The 22,448-nt window shown below is 40.2% G+C and overlaps 1 protein-coding gene across 5 annotated transcripts in view; it reads right to left on the bottom strand.

Annotated features, from left to right (window-relative positions):
- The window catches only part of NEK6 (NIMA related kinase 6), a 62,254-nt gene that overhangs the window by 7,272 nt on the left and 32,534 nt on the right, over positions 1-22,448 (bottom strand). For all 5 annotated transcript variants that reach the window (XM_065696032.1, XM_065696031.1, XM_065696030.1 and 2 more), the window contains exons 3-8: positions 21,710-21,850; positions 20,590-20,652; positions 17,800-17,910; positions 14,165-14,273; positions 12,817-12,924; positions 3,768-3,862 (exon numbers count right to left, since the gene is read on the bottom strand). In XM_065696032.1, the coding sequence (XP_065552104.1) occupies positions 3,768-3,862; positions 12,817-12,924; positions 14,165-14,273; positions 17,800-17,910; positions 20,590-20,652; positions 21,710-21,850 (627 nt within the window). The remainder of the gene's footprint in view (positions 1-3,767; positions 3,863-12,816; positions 12,925-14,164; positions 14,274-17,799; positions 17,911-20,589; positions 20,653-21,709; positions 21,851-22,448) is intronic.

The following is a 22,448-nucleotide window of genomic DNA, read 5'->3' as shown; positions in this document are numbered from 1 at the left end:
GGTCACCTTGCACAAGACAGCCGAGGTAGGAGACCCTCTGCAATGAGTTCTGAGAATTTTAAATAATAAGATGTATTTCTGGGCAAATTTCCTGTTATCTCCTTATGTACCACCAAATGCCTTTCAGGAAGCTCTTCCAGAGGTATTTATCAGATAACCAAAGAGGCTTATAAACAGCGACACAGAATATACAAAAGGTACCCAAATTACACTGAAGGACAGAGTGAACTGAGTACACAGCTCCCCAGAACATCTCAGAAAATTCCAGGCTTGCTCAGTTTTCTGTCTGTAAGGCTTCATATAACATAGCTTGAGATATCTGCTGTGCTAGTGACATTTACTGTGCTCTGCTGCAGGGAGAGCAAGAATTACACCTTTAACAGCTGCAGAAAGCAGCAGGCTGGGGAATGGGCACACTTTGACCTCTCTGAGTTTCACCACTATTATCAACACTAATGCTAAGCTATTCCTCATAAACCCTACAGACCCTGAGGTTGAAGAGTTGCTCAAAAGGCCAGTGAATGGAGCCCCAACAACCCTGTGCTTGAGGCCTTGTGGAGGTTTTTGAAGGTAAAAGGTGAAGTTGTATCTTAACGGTAACAGGCAAATCAGTGGGGAAAAAAATTACACACTCCAATTAGAGACTCTAATCTCCAATGAGAGATCGATAGCAAACTGCTCTCGATCAGTTAAAACTGGAGAGACCAGCACGCCAGACTGGTCTAAGAACAACACTAATGGGGGCATTAGGGAAGGCACAGAAGGCAATCAAGGTTTAAACAAGGTCTCTGAGATTTCAATACAAGCATCAATAATGCCAGTAAGGTTGAAAGGGAGTTTTCAATTCCCGTTAACTTTTCTTTCCAAGTCTAGTTACGTGGTCATGTGCAAAAGAGGAAGAAACACCGCAGGGTTTTGGGGTGGTAAACTGAGGGAATTTAAATGGAAATAGATAGCACACACATTCTGACTGAACGAGTCAGGTCTGCAGGGGTTGTGACCACAGGCCCTCCAAATATCTCACTAACAACAGTCTGTGACACTATGCTGGGGTTTGTTCCTGACGTTTTGATTAGAGCAATTATTGCAGGACAGTCAGATCTCCATTTAAAATGACCACCATGCAGTATGACTGGTTAAAAATATATAAAGAAAAGAATCACTGTTAGTGTTTAAATTGGCTGTCTTGCCAGAACTGCTAAAGTCATTGCTTGTAGCTATATTCTGGGAATTAACAACTTATTTTTATCCCCTCCCAAGTTATCTTGCTGACAGACATCTACAAGAAGTGAGGGATGAAGACAGTTACTACTATATTGATAAGATTGAATAAAAATCACTGTATGATTATCAACATCAAAGTTAAGTGGTGCTATGTGGCATCACGTCCCAAACCCCTCAATGTTCCCTAAGTGGATTCTAGTGGACACGCGTGTCTCTGAAGGCAATTTGTACATTAAATCTCTCTGCAGCTTATCTATACAATCTATCTGGAGAAATATCAGAAGTGACTCATAACCAAAGAAGCATCGCTTCCTTACTTTTAAAGCCAAATGGAAAAACATTCTCATTACAAGGAATTTGTGAAGATAAAACACAGCTCCTTCAGAGACACCAACTTGAGTTTTAGTTTTCCAAATTCTAGAAAGTTTTAAAAGCCAAGTAGCTGTTTATCTGCTGAGCACAGAACTGGTAACTGTCCAGCCCCCCTTGGAAGCTGCAAGATCTTCCAGCTCCTGTTCCCAAAGTTAAGGCTTACCTACGTAGGAAGTAAATTTAAGAACGCTTCACATGCCAGATCTTTCACATGATACTATAGTACTGCTACTCCTACCAGAGAATTATGTTTAGCGTGCAATTAAGTCAGCTTCTTGAAGTATAAGGAGTACCAAGACTACTGTGCCATAAGGGGACCATATTGCCTGCAACAAAAACACATCGTAGCACAACGCTAAATATTTCTCTCTGCATAAATCTGGAATCCCATCTCCAGCAGAGCTCAGCCTCAGAAGTGACTCAGAGCACCCTGATGGAGAAGCCGTTTCACTACAGCAGCAAATGAGTAGCTGTGTCCAACCCGGCTGACTTTGGATGTTACTGACAGACTTGGGAAGTCCAACACACCATGGCAGGGCCAAAGTCCTCGACTCAACAAAGCCTTAAACTGAGAATCCTCTTTTACATGAAGCATACCTGGAATTGTTCAGCCTAATGAATTACTGGGAGCTCAGGCTGCCTTCCCCCTGTTCCCGTAGAAGAACCTCCGTATTCCTTTTGAAACACCACCAGCAGACCCAGGTACATACAGCTATACTGCACCATTCCAGTTTTCAGCATCTCTTTAAAAGCATTACAAGCAAAACCCTCCCTTATAAAAATTAACTTTTTCATGGCATATTGCTGCAATTCTTTCACTAGAGGTAACGAGAATTTGAGGATAAGCACAAAACCACTTAAATTAAGTTCATAATTTCCCAAATATTTTTGGTCAATTACTAAGTAGGGTGTACTCTCCCTCCCAACCCATGGAATTTTAACAATGTAACAGCGAAACAACCATGTCAGGCTTCCATTTCGCCACAGAAGTGGATCTTCCCTCCAGCAGATCTGGTGCCTATTTGCTCTGATATTAGTAAAGGCAATGCTGGAACTTCACTATGCTCAAGGTGACTTATGGGGCATTTATGCCAGGCACCCAAAAAAATCCTTTTACTTACTGAAGCTCTATGAAAGGGCAAGTGCACAGGGCAGTCAGCAGTTGGGAACAGACTGTCTGAAGCTTGGGGAAGATACAGTCTTTGGATGGATGGACACTGGCAGGAGTATAAAACCCTTCTGTTTATTCTCTAATTCCATGTGGTTACAAGAAGTTGTGGTGAAAAGCAAAATGTCACCAGTTCACAAAATTTATTATCCAAAAAGGATGTGAGCAATATTCTTGTTACTAAATATCCCTGGGACTTTTAATTCTCTGGGTGGGATAAAAGCTTTCTAAATATTGACATGCACTTTCACTTGAATTCAAAGATATGTGCATCTAAAAAAAAAAAGAATTAAGATTAGATTATAAGGAATACAAGACTGTTCAATACCTTTGATCCCTGCTAAAAGTGAAATCACAAAACTCAAAGTACTGTTACAAAATCATAGCACTTCTTTTCAAACTGTATGTAATAGCTTTTAAGGAGAAGTTGCACAATAAGTGTGTAGTTGATATAAAATGTGCCTGCCTTGTATCTGTGCATTTAGCTAGAACACAATGTACAATCAGAAAAAAATCCAGCTGTAGTCTAATAGAGCTAGAAAAACTGATTTCACATTACATAAAACCTTTCTTTTTCATTATTGAAAACTCCCCAAATTAAAATATTCCAATTGGTCACAATTAAATTGAAAAAACCAGTAGCTGACCTTCAAATGCATTTACTGGTTTTGACACAAATGCAGCATTCAGGAGAAACTATGAATATGTTGCCCTAATAGCAGCTCTGCTCACATAGGAAGAAAGAATGCAGTGACCTGGCTTGTTTATGTGTATACCTTCAACATCTATGATGACCTCCTGAATTCCCTTTGTGTAAGTACAGTGTTGGGTGGCACAATCCCTTTGTTATTCATACTCAAAAAGCACATGATGAGCAGTGAGTTAACTTTTCAAGAAGGTTTTTCAACAATTCAACTCAAGGAAGTCTGACCTACTCAATTCCTGCACTGCATTGTGTGGTTAAGACAAACCTGGGGAAAAAGAACAGTTAGAAGATACTTGCCTCATACAATAAACAGCCCAAAGACCAGATATCAGATTTAAAGTTATAGCCATTTTCATGTATTCTTTCTGGGGACATATAGTATGGAGTTCCCACTGTAAAAACAAAAACACAAAAGGAGTCACATCTCCAGAAAGCGACTGTGCAACCTGGATTAAACAGAAGCTTGACATCATTTAAGGATTAGGTTTAGCATGAACAGCTAATTAGAAGAGACGCACAAAAACGTGGAAACGAGTCAGGGTTTCAAAGGTGCAGAACCAAATATATCATCACATACAGAGCGAGAGGGCTGGGGAATGTTACTGAAAATATCTTGTGTCTTTCTGAAATCTGAGGAACATTTTCTTCCCCTGCCAGTCTTCCAAGTACCTTCAGAGCATCTGAGCGGACAGAGCAATCGTAAAGGATCATCCTCGGCTGGTTCACTGAACAGCACTGAAACTGCAAGTTAGATGTCATGAAATGTGCTCTGCTCAAACAAGACTCCTGTGACAGTGTATCAATTGAACGTTCACCTGACACACACTTCGCTCGCAACATGACAGGGCAGCTCCTGATATGCCGGGGTATCCTTTATAGCAGTTCAGAAGACCATTTACTGCTGCAAAGAAATGGAAGGAACAAGCCCAGCACCAGACAGGTATTCAGAAACTTTCTGAAATAACCAAGATAATCATTCCAAACTTTAAAACACTTCTCCAGCCTCCAGTCACGTCAGAAGCTGCGAGATTTCCATGTACTTCCAGAAGTCTGTATTTTATCAAAAGAAATTTACCCCAGCATTTTGGACAGAAGCTACAGGAAATTATTAATAAATTCCTTACCTCAAAAAGGTTCTTTTTAAAATCCTAAATAAGTTTCAGTTGTGGTACTGAAAATACAAGACATCCTGGCAGTCTCAGCTACATCAAATAATCCTCAGATACATCATTTATTAAAACATCCAAGGACTTTATACACTCTCTCTTCTCCTGCTTCCCCTACTTGCCCGTCCTCTGTCAATTTTGGGTTTTTTTTCTTTGCTCTTGGCATTCCAGTGTATCCTCCTAATTAAAGACCTTTCCTCACAAGATGGCAAATGTTTAATTTGCTTGTAACATTCAGTTTACAATTTCTCCATTTGAAAGGCTGACTACAAACAGCTGGCAGACTAACAAGCAGACGAAGGATGGTGATAGAGGTGGAGGAGGAAGAACAGCCATCCCCTTCCCCTGACTTTCTAGAGAGAGGGTTCACACACTGCAGGAAGCAAGTGAGTTCTGGGGCAGAAAGCAACAAGCTTTCCAAAAGGCAAAAATCACTCTGCCAAGCGCACAGATCACACCACCTTAAATACTCAAGGTATATTCTTTGAGGTAAAAACTAGGCAGCTTACCTCAAAACAAAAAACATCACAAACCTCAACTTCAATCTTTATTCTACTTTTTCTGTCAGGCATTTATATGCTCAAGCCTTGAGCCTACTGAACCTCAATGACTTTTACTCAGAGTTCTTCAGAAACATAGGATACAGCATGAAAGCAATCCTATGGCATCCGTGTGAAATATAAGGTATTACAGGAATACATACATAAAACTCTACTTACCAGAATAAAACAAGTAACCAGAAAGACAACCACTGCCCTGACTGGCTCATTCATTTGGTCCCCAAAGACTTTCGGTAATCAGCTACCCTATACAATAAACTCAGCTTGTGTTTGCAGGTCATTCAAGCAAGAAATTATTTCACTTTCTATGTGAAGAGTATGCTAATTAGAAATAACATTTTTGCTAATTCTATACGAACTACAACAGCACAGGAAAAAAAAACCAACATGGAGATTATTGTATTTCCATGCTCAGTAACCCCATATCCATATTGGGAGCACGTCAAACTGACACTGTCCCAGATTTGGCTGCTTTTAATTGCCAGCAAAAGGCCTCTATGTACAGATGAGACAAGAGTTCTGCTAATAGTTAATACTTTTAAACAGACTGCTGGGAGTAACTTCACAGTACACCAAGAGTGGACATTCAAAGAACACAAGGCTTTCCAAGGAACTCTCCCATGTGCACACAATGGACAGTACAGCTCTCCAAGTAATTCCTACACATTTGCCAGACTTCTGTACAAGAACTGACTCGGTTGGAACAGCACTGATTCATTTTCCTACTTAAAAACATGCAGCTCCAGAAGAAGCGGTGATTCATTATGTGAAGTTCTTGAAGACAGTTTTGGAAGTCCCCACTGAGCACCAGTGTGTAAGACACTTCCCTACCTTCAGCTTCCTTCCCAGTGCTGCTGCTTTTCTCACATCTGCCAGGAGAGCTACTGGAGCAGCTGAAGCAGACGACTCACTAGCCCTTTGCTGACAGCGAGCACAGGAGCTGAGCACAGGCGGACAGCGGTACACATCTGGCAGGAGGGGACACAAGCATCGTTCCCACTCCTGTTTCCTGAAGTCTTCGTGCTTCTGAGTGCTGGGGCCAGGGGCAGCCTCCAGCTGTAGCTGTTCTTGCCATCAGTTATTCTGGGTCACTGAGTGAAAAGCTCAGAGCAAATAATAACGTGTGGACTCTAACGTTACGGCCTTGCCTTCCACGTTAGCAGGGGTCTGCTTGGTAGGGTAAAACTGTCATTTCAGATAATGCCTTAAACTGACCTTCGATCAAAGCAGAATGGCAGGGTTTGTAATATGGATGAGTGCTTTATAGCCTGTATTTGATTAGTCTGTTTCATTATATTAACAGGGCTGCGGAGAAGCCCATGCCTGAGCTGGTTTTATGAAGTCTACCTTGTGCGTTTACCTATCATTACTGTAGTGTTGTCAGCAAATGTACCAACAAGCAGGTCTCTGTGTCTCAAAACTGATGCATTAATTTTTAAATCACTGTCATGATACAAGACTGACAAGCCCAATTCTCTTTACGGCCTTTCCAACACTACATGGGAATCTCCTGTAATGAGCATCTTCTAGAAAACCTCACAAGGCTTCCAGTGCAATCAGTCCGGGCTCACCACTGCATTACATTAGTCAATTTGGCAAGAACAGTCTAATTGGAAACTACTAATCACAAACTTTCTTTGGCATTTGCCCTGCTGAAAATACAAAACATTGTTCAGATTCAGAATTAGTCACCAGGTGGTAGAGTAATGCCTTTAAAGTTCAAAATGTCACAAAACTGTAGAGAAGATTCTGAGTAAGCAAGCATCTTCCCATTCTATTCCTGAAAAGTCAACACGCTTCACTTGAAGATCAGCCTACTTCAGCGATGCCAGAACATTTCTCCTGCTCTCCCCAACACTATCTGCATGCACAACTACAACACCCACATGGACCAGAACGTATCTGGGGTATCTGCATCACTCAAATTAGGGAAAGGCTAATTATTCAGAGTTGGATTAGGAGCAGAGTCTCTTGTTTCGCTGGGAAAACAAGCAGGCAAAGTTATTCCAGCAGTAAAATTCAAATTCCTTTCCTCTCATATACAGTCTGAATGAAAAACCCTACCAATGAAACAACATAGTACTGAGCTGAATTCCCACATCTGCCACAGAAACACCCAGGTGAAGAGCTACATTACTCCTGAACACAGCAAGTCTTTTACTACACAGGCAAGATCACACTCACCCGTTTTGAAAATGATTTTTAGCTTGTATCAGGAGTTTTGTTATGAAAGTGATGGTAGCTGGGTTATTAGCACAGCCACACACAGGACTGTTACCCTCTATACAGAGCTTCTCCCGAAGCAAATACAGATCAACACTTCCTGTGGAATTCATCCTTAGCTTCTCATGGGCAGAAACAAGAGAAAATCTGATTCACACTTTCAGGGGGCTCTATCAGAGTCTCATTCACCAAACTTAACGTACCACAGACAAGTCCCTTGCAGCAGCAGTTCTCCCACACCGTTAGACAGATTGTCATTAGACTGAAATCAGTGCAGAATATTTCCAAATGTTTTAATAGGCTCTGCATGCTGGGATTTTTTAAAGGCTATTAAAAAAAACCAACAAAAGGCATTTCTTCAAATTAATCAAACTCCAAAGCCATATTTGCCTGCAAAGTACAAGAACAAATGATAACAAAAGCTTTTACTTTACGCCTTCAGCAGCACCTTCTAGCTCATCTTTAATGGTGAGCTGAAAGTGTTTCCAAATCTATCGCTTCTCTTTCTCACAGCAGGGAACAGAGTTCTGAATATGAAAGAACCTAACAAAATCTGACCTTTATTGTATCTTTACAGAGTATTCCCAGTTTCAAACTAAGAGATATCAGAGCACAACGCAGGCCTCAAAGGGGTAATACTGATTAAAGCATTCCTTCGTTCTAGAGCTGTTGCACTCCTGTCAAAACAAACTTTGCAATGTTTTGAAATACTTGTGATTTTTGAAACATGCTCATTACCAATGAAAAAGGCAAAGAATGATGCTCAAAACCCCAAGATGCCATCCATAAATAACATAAAACCACCTAGTTAAAAAACTACAATAATTATTTCCAGAACTATTAACTTTAACGTACAAGAGACACTGCTACATGTTACAGGAACAGACGTACAGTTGAGCAAAATTTTAGTAGTATGTGGTAGGAAGGAATTCTACTTGCAAATGGAAGTCCAGAGCTCTCACCTGTCTCATCTCTCCAGGCATGCTTGAAGGTCACCAAGAAAGGTTACAGCATTATGTAAAAGGAGTCTAGTTCCTAAGTATCTGTTTCTAAATGTTTGCATTACTTGGGGTATATTCCCAACCAGAAGGCTAAGGTCTTTTCCCAGAAGAATAATGTGGGAATTACCTCAAACTTTGGGGAATTAAAGTGAAATAGCAGTCAAAGGCACTAAGACACACTTTAAATTCCTTCAAGTCTCAGTGTGAGGTTCCATCACAAATTGTTTCAAGGGGGGGGAAAAACAGTAGTAAGAAAATCTACTTATTCTTACAAGAGAAAACGGGCATTTTGTGCACAGTATTTCAGCTGTTTTTACAAGACCTGTTGCTCTATTTTTGTCTTACTAGTATTTAATTACACACAGAACTCTACCAAAGTCCTTATATATTTTTGGTTTAAGTGGATTTCTTGTGTCCCTATTTTCTTCATAAGTACTGCTTACTAACCCCTTGAAGTACTGTGATTTTGTGTCAGATGGCAAACTGGCTTGGCAAGCAAAAGAAAGAAAACAAATAGTCCATTTATAAAAGAGCTCTTCTCATGACTGCAGTTCCTCCCTGTTCACCCTCATATCCAACAAGAAACCAGAAGGAACGTGTAACACCCCACGTATTCCAGGCCACGGCTGTTTGCACGCTCTAAACAGGGAAGCTTTGACTTACACGCATCCCCCAGAAGGAAAACCTGCTCCAAGTTTATTCTTGTCCAAGAATAAATAACAAATCATCTGCTCCAAAACAAGACTATTCTGTGAAAATTTATTTGGGTTTTTTATTGCTTGGTTTTGTGGCTGTTCCCCATTTCTCTGCAAAATATAAAACCAACCAGCAGCTTTGGATAATGCCGAGTGTATTTGGCTAAAAGTGGGCGTTATACCAGTTCACAATAAAGTTATCTATTCTAACATTGATGGAAATTCTCTGTATTTATTACAGCTCCTAGTAAAACAAAATCTAGGAGCTTACTGTTAAGCTTTCCCAAGACTATGCTATTTTCCAAAGTCTCTGCCCACCTCAGAGATCAACAAAACAAACAGGGGACACAACCAAACATTACGAACAGACAAAAAACTAGCCCTGTGAGAAGCTGGGTAAAGAGATGACACCCAGAAGCGTATCACACACCAGGACTGTAAAAATCAACCCGAACTGCATGGATACAAGTTTTTCACAATAATAGTAAGCAGTACTTAACTGAATTCTTCTCCCCCAAAAACACTCTCCCCCCACCTCAAAACTCACCAAGGAAATGCTGAATTGTCCCACATTCCCCCCACATCCCCACAATAAAATGAAGTTTGTGATACGTGAGTCCATCTCCACTAAACTAAATCCTGGAGCTTCTGCTGCAGGGGAGCTTAAGTTAGGGAAGGAAGGACAGTAAGCCACCATGTTGTAAGTAGTAAAATTCACCTTGGCTACACTCATTACTGTTAAAAAGGGGGTTTTCTGGTAAAGCATGTGCATGAAGAGCTCTCTGTATGGAAAAGCATCTCCTGTCTTTGCTCACAAGTCATACAAGGCAAAAGGGAAAGTGGCAGAAGAGGTGCCAGCTGGTGAATCCACCCACATCCTCCAGCCCCCGGCTAGTTTCTGGTGTTTATCACCCATCCCACAATGATGCTGCCTTTCCCAACACAGTTTTGTTACTCAGTGAGACAAGAGGTGTCCACATTTCCTCTCTCACAGGTCTGCCCATGGAGGTTGTCCAGGGGCTGGGGCTTTCCCTTACTCCCAGTCACATGCCGTGCCGCCAGTCAGGCATCCTGCTGCTGCTGCGAGCCAGGCGCTCGGCTGCATCTCACGAGCTGTGTATGGGCAAATCTTTCATTTTTCTTTCATTACCCCGGCATGTACTGTCACTTAATTTTTATGTATGCAATCCTTCCTGACAAATATGATCTGCTGCCTGGTAATTCATCTGACGTGCATTCTGTTCCTTGCTCTAATTATGGCTCCCATCCCTGACACCGCGGCGGCCACGATGCTGCAGCCCGGTGGTACACCTGTCAGACGGGTCGTGGTACTGCCTAATGCCCTTTTATGCCAGTCTGATGCTAGCAAATACAACAAAAGACACAAAAAAATTAGCTGACTATATTTGCATAAGCCGTGTGTTCAATTCATGGGTCAGCAGCCAGAGAAATGATGGTGCAGGGCTGTTGCCAGGGCAACGTGGCTACGGGAAGTGCCCGGCATCACAGCCTGGGTCCGTGCGGGTACCACGCTCTGGTTTGTGGGGTGCTTATCACTCACAGCTACTTAAACAAATGTCTTAATTAAACCAAAACCAAGATCAGTAGATTTCCTGCTGCTACAAAACCTGCATGCCTGGCAAATGACCAAAAAAGAGAGAAAAGCTTCAAGTCTGCATATATTTTTGTTAAAAGGTTCTTTTTACTTGGATACAAGAACCTCCTGTGTGTCCATCCCTCCCCACAACACACCGCAGTCTCCAGCATCACTCACTGCTGCTCCCTCAGTGCTGTGCACTTCTCTCACCTGTTTCCAGGAGGATGCTGATTTGAGGAAGGGCAAGGTTCATGCAGAAGAGGCTGAACTCCTCCTACACAAGCTTTATCAATTAAGAGGGAGCAACCCTGGTAAAGGTCACAAGCTTGGCTTACATGTGCAGCCAGTTTCCAAGCCCCAATTTATTCTTATTAATATAAGAAGTGCAGCAGTCAACCTAGGTAAGATCATATCATTAGACATGATCATATTTTTGCCTGTTCAGATGATGCAATTGTAACTTTCTGTGAAGAGGATTTATTTTAATCTATTTAGCATGTATTTAACTAAATAGATTTAACCCAGAATAGCTTTTGATGCAAAGGGATATTTCATAACATTTTATGAAAGTAAAAAACCACACACAAAACACATCATTTCTCTTCCTTTCCTGTGCACTGAGAAACACCAGTGTGGTTGGTGAATATTATCAACTAAGTTTGTACCCATATAAGAAACAATAGAGCAAGACTTGCACTCAGTGGAGGAAAACGCACAAAGAACAAAAGACGCAAAACAAACATTGTGTTGCCAAATCAACTGTGAGAGCTAGATGTAAAAAAGCTTAAGTACTGTACTAAAAGCTGAAGTCCTCCGCTGCTGTAACACAGAAGGTACCTTTGTGACTCAAAATTGAGACCCATTAATAAAAATGGAAAACAAGCCACCTCTCAAGAGGTTACAGACACAATTGGTGAATACCTCACACTGAAAAATTTAAAGAATGAACTGTATGTGTGGGATACTTTTCTGTAGCATTGTAATTAGTGCCAGTGGTAAAAATGAGGGAGAGAGGAACCCAGATGCTTAAACCAGCCAACTTCATATCAATTCCTAGAAAAATACTGCAGGTATGATCATGCCACTTGTAAAACACAGTAAAAAGAACAAGAAACAATCACCATCACTGTGACTGGCCCATGAAACATCATGACAAATGATTTCTTTTTTCCATGATACGGCAAGAGGCCTCATAGGAGGAAGCAGAAGCAACAGATGTGTTACAACTGTAATGCTTTTATCAAAGGCTTATGTAGCTTTACTTATAAGCAAACTGCTATATCTGTCTAAATGAAGCTACTTAATGGATGCAAAATTGGTTGGAAAAGCAGTTAATTGCCAAATTAGAAGGCTACTTCAAGTGAAGTCCTACAAGACAGCCAACAGCTCTACTAGTTCTGTTCAACACATGCATTAACACATGGGACCGTGGTGATGCTATTGCCTTTGTGGATTACAAGAAGCTGGGATGAACCAACGCAGAACAGAATAAAAGTTCAGAGTGATCACAAGTAGGAGCATCTGGAAAGAGGACACAATGAGAACAAAAGCTAGGTCCTATGCTTTGGCAAGCATTTTCTGCACCAATAGAGGAACAGAAAAACAATCCTGAGATACATGGAAGACATGAAGAAAACTTTGATCTTTAAAGACTAAGCTGGGTTTCGAGGGAAGTCCCTTTTTGGGACAGATGAACCATGAAGGTTTTTGAACACTTCCCTCACCTTGGATAACAGTCACAATCCCTGTTCAGGGTCAGAGAGCTGACCAGCATCTGCTTAAAAATGGTGGTGGTCTAGCATTTAATTGTAGTCAGCAGAGTGGAGGCAAACATTCTGAGCAGAGAAGCTGCATTTGTTGCATTCGCTATATATAAATCATATATGCTTACCAGGCCAGATCTTCCAGAAACAAATATCAAGTGGAGTTTTAAACCAGAAAATACCTCTTTAATTTTATATGAAGAGTACTTTAAATATGTATCACAGAAAATATAAGCATGCATCCACTGAATCAAGTTTCTGTCATAGCAAGAGGACAGATAACCACTTCTTTTGAACATCACAGCTGACAACTGTATGACTGCACTTGCTTAACATCTTACCTAAGGAATGTGCTGCAGTGGTTTTAGAACTAAAAAAACGGCCTAATCCAAGATCTCCCAGCTTCACCACCCCTGTGGCTGTTATAAACACATTGGCTGGTTTTATGTCTGCAAGAAGAAAAAGGTAAAAGGTCAAAGCCACAAAAGGTTATTTGGTTCTAATACGGCAATAGAAACATAGCCTGGAGCACTCTGTACAAAAGAGGCTCCAGCAGAACTGTGTTTCTTTATAGCTTTGATAGGCTGAACCTTCCAAGACTTCAAGCTCTGCACATACACAAAAATCAGAGTGTACTTCCCAGCATACAAGAAATACCAATGAGGGAAGAAGCAGAAAACAGCACAACAGAATAGAGGCAACCTCTTTAACTGATGGACATCAAAGGAACAAGTCTGCTTCTCTTTGGAAATGATCGTTTTCTATAGGAAACTGTACTGCTCACCATTGTCCCCTCACACCAAAGACCATTGCCCCCTACATACATAAACTCTGGGCTCTATACAGTCCAGTTTGTTCATGGAGCATAAAAATTACTAGAACTCCAGTTTCCCCAGCAGTCATGTCAGGATTCAGTCATTGAGGCTCTTTCCTCACATTAAAGACGATGAGATATGCAAGGCTCCAAATTTCAGCCAGCAATTACAGACCTCACTACAACTGATAAGCTGCATCAGGGGATATATAAAGGAGCAAAAATAGTATCACATTGCTGAAAAAAAAAAAATAGTGAAGAATTCATTGTTTAAAAAGAGAAAGGAAATAACCAGAAGCACAGATTGGTGCCTTTTGGGATATTTGCATTTCCTGGGTCAAGTCCTTCACAAAGCATTTCACTTACGCTGAAAGAAGCAGTGTAATTTTTGTGTAAGGCTCAAAGATACAAAAAGTTCTAACACAAGATGAAAAAATACTTAATGAAAATAGAGACCAGATTATGAGAGTGAGAGACATATTTGTATTAATATTTCAGGAAAACTTGCAAGATGGAAAAACTCTTCTAAACTCTCTAAGGTCACAGCTAATATAATGAAGACTATTTCTTAAGAGTTACTCTATCCAGTAGTCTCAGCATTTCAGTTCTGACACTTTCCTAATGGCAAGTTTGACACTTCTACTTAGTAACAGTGTCTGGAATACAAAGCAGCTCATCTTCCTAATACCACGCTCACTTCGGACTGAATCCTTTAACAATGAGGCAAAGAGACAGAAGGAGAAATCCATCTTGCAAGCTCCAGCCTCTCTAAACATGCATTGGCTGAACATCAGCATAATTGTTTTTGAATGTAGGCGCTTACTAATTGGAACATTATATTATTATTCAGTGAAAAGAGACTGAATTAATGTTACCTCTGTGCATCACCCTGCGGGAGTGCATGTGTTCAACTGCACTGCATAACTGCACAAAATATTTCCACACCGTCCTTTCCGGGATTAACCGTTTCTGCTTTTTAAAATACTGTGGGAGGAAATAAATAAAAGATCAGTGAAAAAGCACCACATCTGACTCCTTCCTAGACTTATGTTCATCAGCTGCAGGTTACTCATGTCTTCCAGATCTGCAGCAGCATGACTTATCTTCTGATTAGCTTTTAACTCCTTCTCTCTGTATGTAAGCTTCAATGCAGTTCACTAATTAACAACTATTATGAAAAATATGCTTCAATAGGTTTGACATTTTTGAATGGACACCAATTATGATTAGCATTAATCTCCTTAATTACCTTGCAAAACATATTTAACGCCTCAAAACAACAAATGTCTCAAATATTTTGCCTTAAGTAACAAAAGATCATTAAAAAAAATTATCCTGTAAACATTCATTATTGTACAGTCTATAACAGAAATAAGGTGATCTGCTTCCCATTTTAAAAGATGGCCAAAGCATCAATAAAGTATCCATGTTTCTTCTGTGATCAGGCAGAATAATATATTCTATTTCATGCATACTCAGAATACTAAATTAACTGAACTATCTCTAGTGTGGCAGAAAGACACTGCTGATCAAGAGACACACAAATCTGGAAAAAGACCGGGGTGTGCGCATTTAAGCGGCGCCAAGCAGAGCCGAGTCCAGATTCCATGGACCTCTGGGCACTTCTAGCTCTCAAATAAAATAATCCTAAGCATAATGCACACAACACAAAGGACTGCAGCACACTGATTGGTCTCTGCAATACTTAAGTCTTCTTCCCAAGCAACTTATTACAGGAATAAATATCCAGCTGCACACTTCACTGAAGACTAAACATATATTCAACTACTCTTTTTTCGTTTCAAAGATGCACAACAGCCATGTATGTCACATGGAAAGTGTGACAGCTTCCCCAAGGCATCCCAAAACTGCACTGCTTTGGATTAGTGGTCCCTGACTTTCCACTGCTTTGAATTAGCAGTCTCTGACTTCTCATTGCTTCGAATTAGCAGTCTCTGACTTCTCATTGCTTCTTCCCATGCTAGATACCAAGTCAGTTCTTCATCCAGAGCATTAACACAATACATTTCCAATACACTTCCAGAGGTTTAAGATTTATCCTCACCCTTCAATATACAAGGTGCCATTAGATAACTACCTCAAACACTGTACTCCCTTTTCCAGCACACTACAACTGCAGTTCTTTTGCATTGTACCCTTGAGAATTTCCAACAATGGCATGCAAGAGCAAGAATAAAGGAAGGGAATTGGTTGTTGCCCCTTTGTGCACCTTGTGCTTTTTCCTCTCGGTACAGACACCTGATGTCCGTTGTCACATTTTATATTTTATGTGAAATGCTGTTACTGGTTCGTGTTTGACTCAAGTAATGGCAAATTCTCTTTTGCAGATCAGCTGTGAAGGGGCACAACCTTGCAATTCCCCAGGCAGCAAATGTGACAGATTGCAACAGTTTCAAACCAAAACTTGATAGAGAGCACAGAGGAATTGCAGAGGGTGAAGGAAAAAGTGTTATATACACAATAAAATTATTTAATTCTCATTAAAGTATTTAAGAGTGGATATGCAAGACCACAAGTGATAATTTTCTAAATGTCATGTCCAATAAGATTTGCTTGACATTTACAAGAAAGTCCCAGCTCTCCAGTGGGTTTTCCTGCAGCTCTTTCTTACACCAGCTTTACAATACCTCATAAATAATGCAGGCACCAGGGGCGTGACAAAGATAGTCCCTGTTTTTATCACTCTCACACCTTCAGAGTGTTGTTTCTGCTGTTCCTACCGCCTTGCGGAAACTGAAAATCCTAACAGAAGCTTCAGCTCCCAGGGGATGGGAAGGGTGTGGAGTGACTCAGGGGCAGGCAGGCAAACTCCACTGCTGCAGTTAAAGCTATATTTAGGGGGAGACTTTGGTTCCCTCTTGGTTTTAATTTTGTTTGTTTGGGGTTTTTTACTTCTGTTAAAAAGAATGGAATTCCAGGGTTTGAACCAATGGCAAAACATCATTTATATGACCTTGAAAAAAAAAATCTTGTGCATCTTCTTCGAGCCTGATAAACACATGGGAAAGCAGACCAGGCTGGGGAACGTTGGCAGAAAGCACACGTTACAGTGCTGTTCAAGTTATCAATCTCAGAATCTAGAAATGAGGGTTTGGGAAAATGTAACTTCTATTTATAAAGAGTTAAAAGGTAATTAAAAAAAATACCCCACAGTGATAATGTGTTTATAAGTAGGGAATGTTTTAACTTAAAAACTGTAAATGACAAAGAATACGAGTATTCTCTATGATGATCTCTTACAATTTTGTAGGTAAAACTTTTTGTAATTAACATCTAAAAATCAAACACAACACTTGCCCACCCCAAGACAATCACAGCCCAAACTTCCTGCTCTAACAATGCTCACTTATTTTCCATCTTTAACCACAACTGCAAAAACCCTGAGATAAACTGAAATTTCCCAGGATCTGTTGGGAAAAGGGTAAAACACACAAGAAGTCACAAGAAAACATAAGATAAAAATACACACAAGCTTTCCCCAGGCAAAAGGACCAGCTCTGTCTCCATAACCCTCAGCAAGCAGAACCAAGACCCTGACACCCTTCAGTGCAAGTCACTGGGGTTTGGGGCAGAACCATCACTCCTGCTACTGAGCACTGTAAAATGAGGCTGTATCTGGAATTCTGGGGCTCTCCCCAGGAGCAGCTCTGCCAACTGCCTGTTCCCAACTCGCTCGCCCAGGGGGACTCTCCTGTGAGATGGAGCAGATTTTCATGGATACTGTAAATTTAGCCGTTGACTATGGACTAAATGGGTAACTTGTTTGACAGCCTTTGGCCTAGTGCCTCATTGCTCTGCTGGCGAAGAAAACAAATCTGTTAATAAGATATTTTAACTGTGACAACAAGGAGGAGGAGAACTTTCCAAACATTCATTTATGATAATTACAGAATAATGATGGCAAAAAAGCAGGTAAAACATGGAGAGAAGGTTGAGAGTGCTAACAAACTTGATATAACACATCTGTTCTCACAAGGGATGTATGTCTAAAGATTAACATGTCAAAGAAAATATAAAAGCAGGTGGTAACAGCTTAACTAAAGCTGGTTTGCAGCAATACACATATTCCTAAGAGCAACATAAAAGAAGAACAAGTACTTGAAACATTTTCTCAAACCCAAATCCCCATTGCCAAGAAAGTCAATATACTTTCTTGAATGTCTGCAGAGTGGCAGACAGGCTATGCGAATAGAGAATCCAACAATAATTAAATGTCCCTATCAGCCACAAGCTGCATAAATCAACCTTGCAAATAACACACGTCTCACCAAACCATGCAGAAGCCCGCTCACTTCCAAAGCAGGGACCAGAAGCAACCAGCATAGCCTGCAGTATTTATAATGTCACCAGACACTCTGGAAGCACCCTATGGGTGAGAACTGTGAGAAGAGAATAAAAGTGCTTCTAGCACAGATGTGCCCATCACCTCATGTCTCTGTCTGCCTAATCCTGAAAATTTGTAGCACCTCTGGAACTGGAACATCCTTACCTTAATCATCTGGGAGAGATCACCAGCATCGGCCAGCTCCAGGACAATGTTAAGTTCATTGTCTTCAATAAAAGAATCCAAATACTTAATAATATTGGGATGGTTCAGTTGCTGCAGATAAAAGGGAATGCAAGAAGCTTTTAACACTGTAGTAGCAAACCCTAAGATACAAAAGCTGTGCTGCTTCTGTAATCATTATGCAAAACAGTTCACAATGGGTACAACTACAAACCGTGCTCTGAGTTACTATAAACAAAAATCCTGCAAAAAGTCTCATTTATCATAAGCACAGCATAGTAAGTATCTTGAGTAAAGAGCAATACAGCCCGAAGTAGTTTGAAACAACCTTTTCTATTTTAATCTCACAAATTGCTTAAAATCAATGCCCTGAAAGAAGATTTGTTAAGCAGTAATTGATTTTTTCTGCATTAAATATAAAGAAAAAACCCAGCTGTTGACTACAATGCTCCTTGAGGTCTCTTTGTCTCTTAGAAGAACAGATTTAATAAAACTTTGATGGAGGAAAGTGATGCACAAATGGCACACATCGGTTTATTTTTCCAATTCTTTCTGCTTGCATCTTTACTCATTACTTTTTTCATTTCAGTAGGTTCTTCTTATAGTCACAACTGACATTAAAGATTTTTTTCCTTCTACATCTCTTAAAAACTTGCATCTTCTCAGATTGTTTCACTTCATTCACAAGCATAAGAAATGGGCTCATCTGGTTTAATATTTTATGTTTGAATTTCTGAAGGTGGAAAACTGTAATTGCTTAAAAACCACTGCACTATCTCAGTATCTCTATTCACTCTAATTTTGCTCTATATTCTCCCTCTTGTGCTCTTAGAAATGCAGTAAATTTAGAAACTCCTGAAGTGAGCATGTCATCTACTAAACAGCTGTGACTCAACCTGTCTATTCCAGGGGTTACAAAGCCAAAAGAAATGCTGTTATGATCCATCACACTAATCACTCCCCTCTGCATGCACATTAGGGGATAGATTCTCCTTTGCAATGCTGTGCCACTAGCACACATTAGCCTTAATGGGATCCATGTGCAGGCATCAGGAGAAGAACATTCCCACAAGCCCAAGCCTTAAATAAATAAATAAATGCCACAGCCCCCAGTTTCTGTTGAAATCTCCTGTAAATGTCTGCTCTCAGGCGCACTGATCAAAGACCAACTTCCAGTGAAAAAGGACCACCAAAACCAACACCTAACACACATCAGGGTGCCTTCCCCCCACCACTGCACACACACTCTGACGGCAGACCCGATGCTGGGTGCTGTGTACTGCTCTCATAGGTGCAGTGAAGCCTGGGATTTAAGAGATGCTTTCTGTTCTCTTTAGGATGCTCTGAGGGAACTCTCTCACAAGTTTCCAAAGGCATCACTGAGCTCAGGCAGTCAAACAAGCCTTTTTCTAAACCTCAGCACCACATGCCAATAAAACACATCAAAACGGTACAACTGTAACAGGTAGCGAAGCCCACACACTGCTGGGAGAGCTACTACACTAACATTTTACTGTTCTGTTTTCCCAGATCAGACAGGTTGGTCACTCTGGAGAAGCCAAACTTCCATCCTCCACTACTCCTTTTGTCAAAGTTATTTTAAATAAACACATTGACTCTTAAATACTGTATATTCATGTGGCATGGAAAAGACCACTGAAATTTTCTTTTGTCAGAAGGGAAGTATATTCATACTCATAGATTCTTAAATGCACCAAACATCACAAACACTTTCTCTTGGGTTAATGACATTTCCTATTTCTTTAATGCATCCTAAAAGTGTGATGGCAGTTAATGCCTGATGTGTATGCACAGCAGCACTGTCAGCAAGTGGCGTGTGGAAGGGTAAGCCACCTCTAAATGATTGAGTGTGGGTGCTGGCAGCCCAAACACTGATTACAGCCGCAATATTGAGCTGCTTTATGGAAAGCTTTTAGCCAGAATTACACTGAAAGTAATATACAATTGTGTCTGGCTTCTCTTAATTTTTCAATAATCATAATTTACTTACAGATCACAAAAAAACCCCCTTTGGTTTCATGGTCGCAGAGAAATCTTTGATCAAAAAGGACAAAGTATTATTTTGACAGGATGGACTATAGCAAGTCTATGCAATTCCATCACCAATTCCTCAATAGTCAGAGTATGCACAGATAGTGCTTCATTCCAGCCAGGGATTTTAAACTTAGATACAACATTTTGACTTCAAAAGGAGCTGACTCAGGCTTCTAATATTGCCACTGCTTGAATAGAGAGCTTTGGTGATGCTATTAGAATGGGGAGAGTGAGCTATCATTTAAGTGGCTTCGGCAGCAGAGAGCATATTCCCTTCCATAACTCAACCGCTACAATAACCCTGGTTTGGTATCTGGCTTGATGAGCTTCACTCAAGAAGGTAAGATGCCTCTGGTCATCGCACACAGGAGGCTGGGAGCTGACATTCTGGACTCTCCTGTCATTGTGGGTATTTTAAGTTTCCTCTGCTTCTAATAAATTCACTTATTTCACTCTGAATGAATCCAGTCAAGTTTACAACATTCTGTAACTAGAGTTTGAGACAAAACTGTTTAAATTACCTAGAACCCCAAAATACCACAATGCTTCCATCATGTAGGCATTCTAGCTTGCAAAAGAAAGCATGGTCTTTTAACGTTACTGTGTGTGCTACATAAGCTTTATCTGCCGTAAAAGGGCAAAAGACCCTTGTCAACCTGGAAACAGTTTTTTTCTTAAATCAAAAAACCCAGGAAAAGCCATGGTAAAATATCTTACCTTCAAGAGGTCAATTTCTTTAATGCAATCTTGCCTTGCCTTGGCATCCATCATTTCAAAAATCTTCAAAGACAAAAACATAGAAGAAAAAAAAAAAAAAAAAACAAAAAGTAATTTTGTATTTTAAGAATTGGTCTTTCCTCCCCTAATTTGTATATTTTCTGCTGTTATCAGTATTCACATGATCCCCAGATAGAAGAAAGATCAATGTTTTCTGTATTTTGAAACCACTAAAAGGCTAGGAATAGGGTAAAAGTAATTGTAACCTGTAGACAGTATTCCAAGCAGCACCAAAAGCCCAGAGAATTTGCTGTTGTGACTTTCAAAACATTGTTTAGTTTCTATTAATTCCATGCGGTAAATAAAGGATAAAAAAAGTTTACTTTTTGCTTTTCAATGATACAGCTTCCACTGATTTCTCTGTAATAATTAACAATAATATTGGGAATTAATATTCATTCTGAAGTAATCAAGAGACTTAGTCACTAGAAATACAAGTTTAAAGGATCTGTTGAAGGATTAAAGGCAAATTCCTTCAAACAAAATGCTGTTCTGAACACTGTACAATACTTAAATCAAGTTACAGATCTGTATGGCCTGCATGAAAGTTGTCAGAAATCCTTTTAACACTCCATCAGCATTTTTCATTCTTGCGCTCTCATGATTTATCTGTGATGAGATGGCAGCCTCCTACCTGTATGAGCACAGCCATTAGGGCCTCATTCCTTCACACATACTGGATTCTAATTTAGTGAATCCTTTTCATAAAGTAAAATGTGAATAAAAAATAAATAAATTGCATCACTGCTTCTTAGTTGATTTAAAAACTTAAACCCACTTCAACATGATGAGGGACAGAGACCAGGAAGTGCCAACAAATGGCTCAAAATTGAAGCAGGGTCCCATATAGAACATACAGATTTTTAAATATAAAAATGTCAAACCAGATCATCCAGTGCTCCCAAACCTTAAACTCTCAATTTATAAAGCATTTCATTGGACTATTACTGCTGACAAAAGAATACTGAAAGAAGTATCCAACTCAAAGTAATCTGTGTAGATACTTAAAACATTCCATTCTACACGCTAAATAATAAGACTTTGAACCTAAAATGCTCACCTGAACTTTCTTTAATGCCACAGGTTTTCTGTCCAGAAGGCAAGTTGCTTTGTAAACTTCGCTGAATTGTCCTCTTCCAATCTTCTTCTCTATCTGAAAATCTGCCAATGTGCAGCGATATGGGTACGATGTTAAATGTCTCTGTGCAAGATAAAAGAAATTAAATTAATAAACTAGAAAAAATGATGCAAAATCCTGAATTAGCATTCCCAGTATCTTTCTTATCACCAAAAAGTAGTGGTTTCTGTGACTAATCATGATGTACAATGAATGGATAATGGAGTGGTCTGGTTTTCCTTTTCCACCTTCAATTTTCTTTGCCTGCTTCAGACAATACTGTAACAGAGCAGTCGCCACAGCTAAATGCAGCATCTACCTGCGAGTACGCACGGAGTAATGGCAGAGACTTGAGCAAAAATATTAACCAAAGCATAAAACCAGTAACAAGTACACAACAGAAGTTGGGGGGAGTGCATCCAAGGGATACAGCTACCATTTGCTGCTGGATCCTCAGCAGACATCCCAGCACAAGTCTCCAGGGAAGGAAGGCCAGGAGGGCTGGATGTTTTAAGGAGATAACTATTGCTACCACTATCATTTCCTGACACAGAGATGTGGAGATAGAAGCATTTAAAATGCAGGTAAAGCCTTCAGTTTCAGTCCAGCATCTTTTGCCAGCACTACACACAAGAGAGTGAGGATCGATTAGCGTGCATATTTAAGTAAGTTTAGGCTGATC

This window comes from Lathamus discolor, chromosome 15, assembly GCF_037157495.1.
Source record: "Lathamus discolor isolate bLatDis1 chromosome 15, bLatDis1.hap1, whole genome shotgun sequence".
In the NCBI taxonomy this organism is placed as follows: domain Eukaryota; kingdom Metazoa; phylum Chordata; class Aves; order Psittaciformes; family Psittacidae; genus Lathamus; species Lathamus discolor.
The sequence above is the reverse complement of the archived record's forward strand: the minus strand, read 5'-3'. Positions and strand labels throughout refer to the sequence as shown.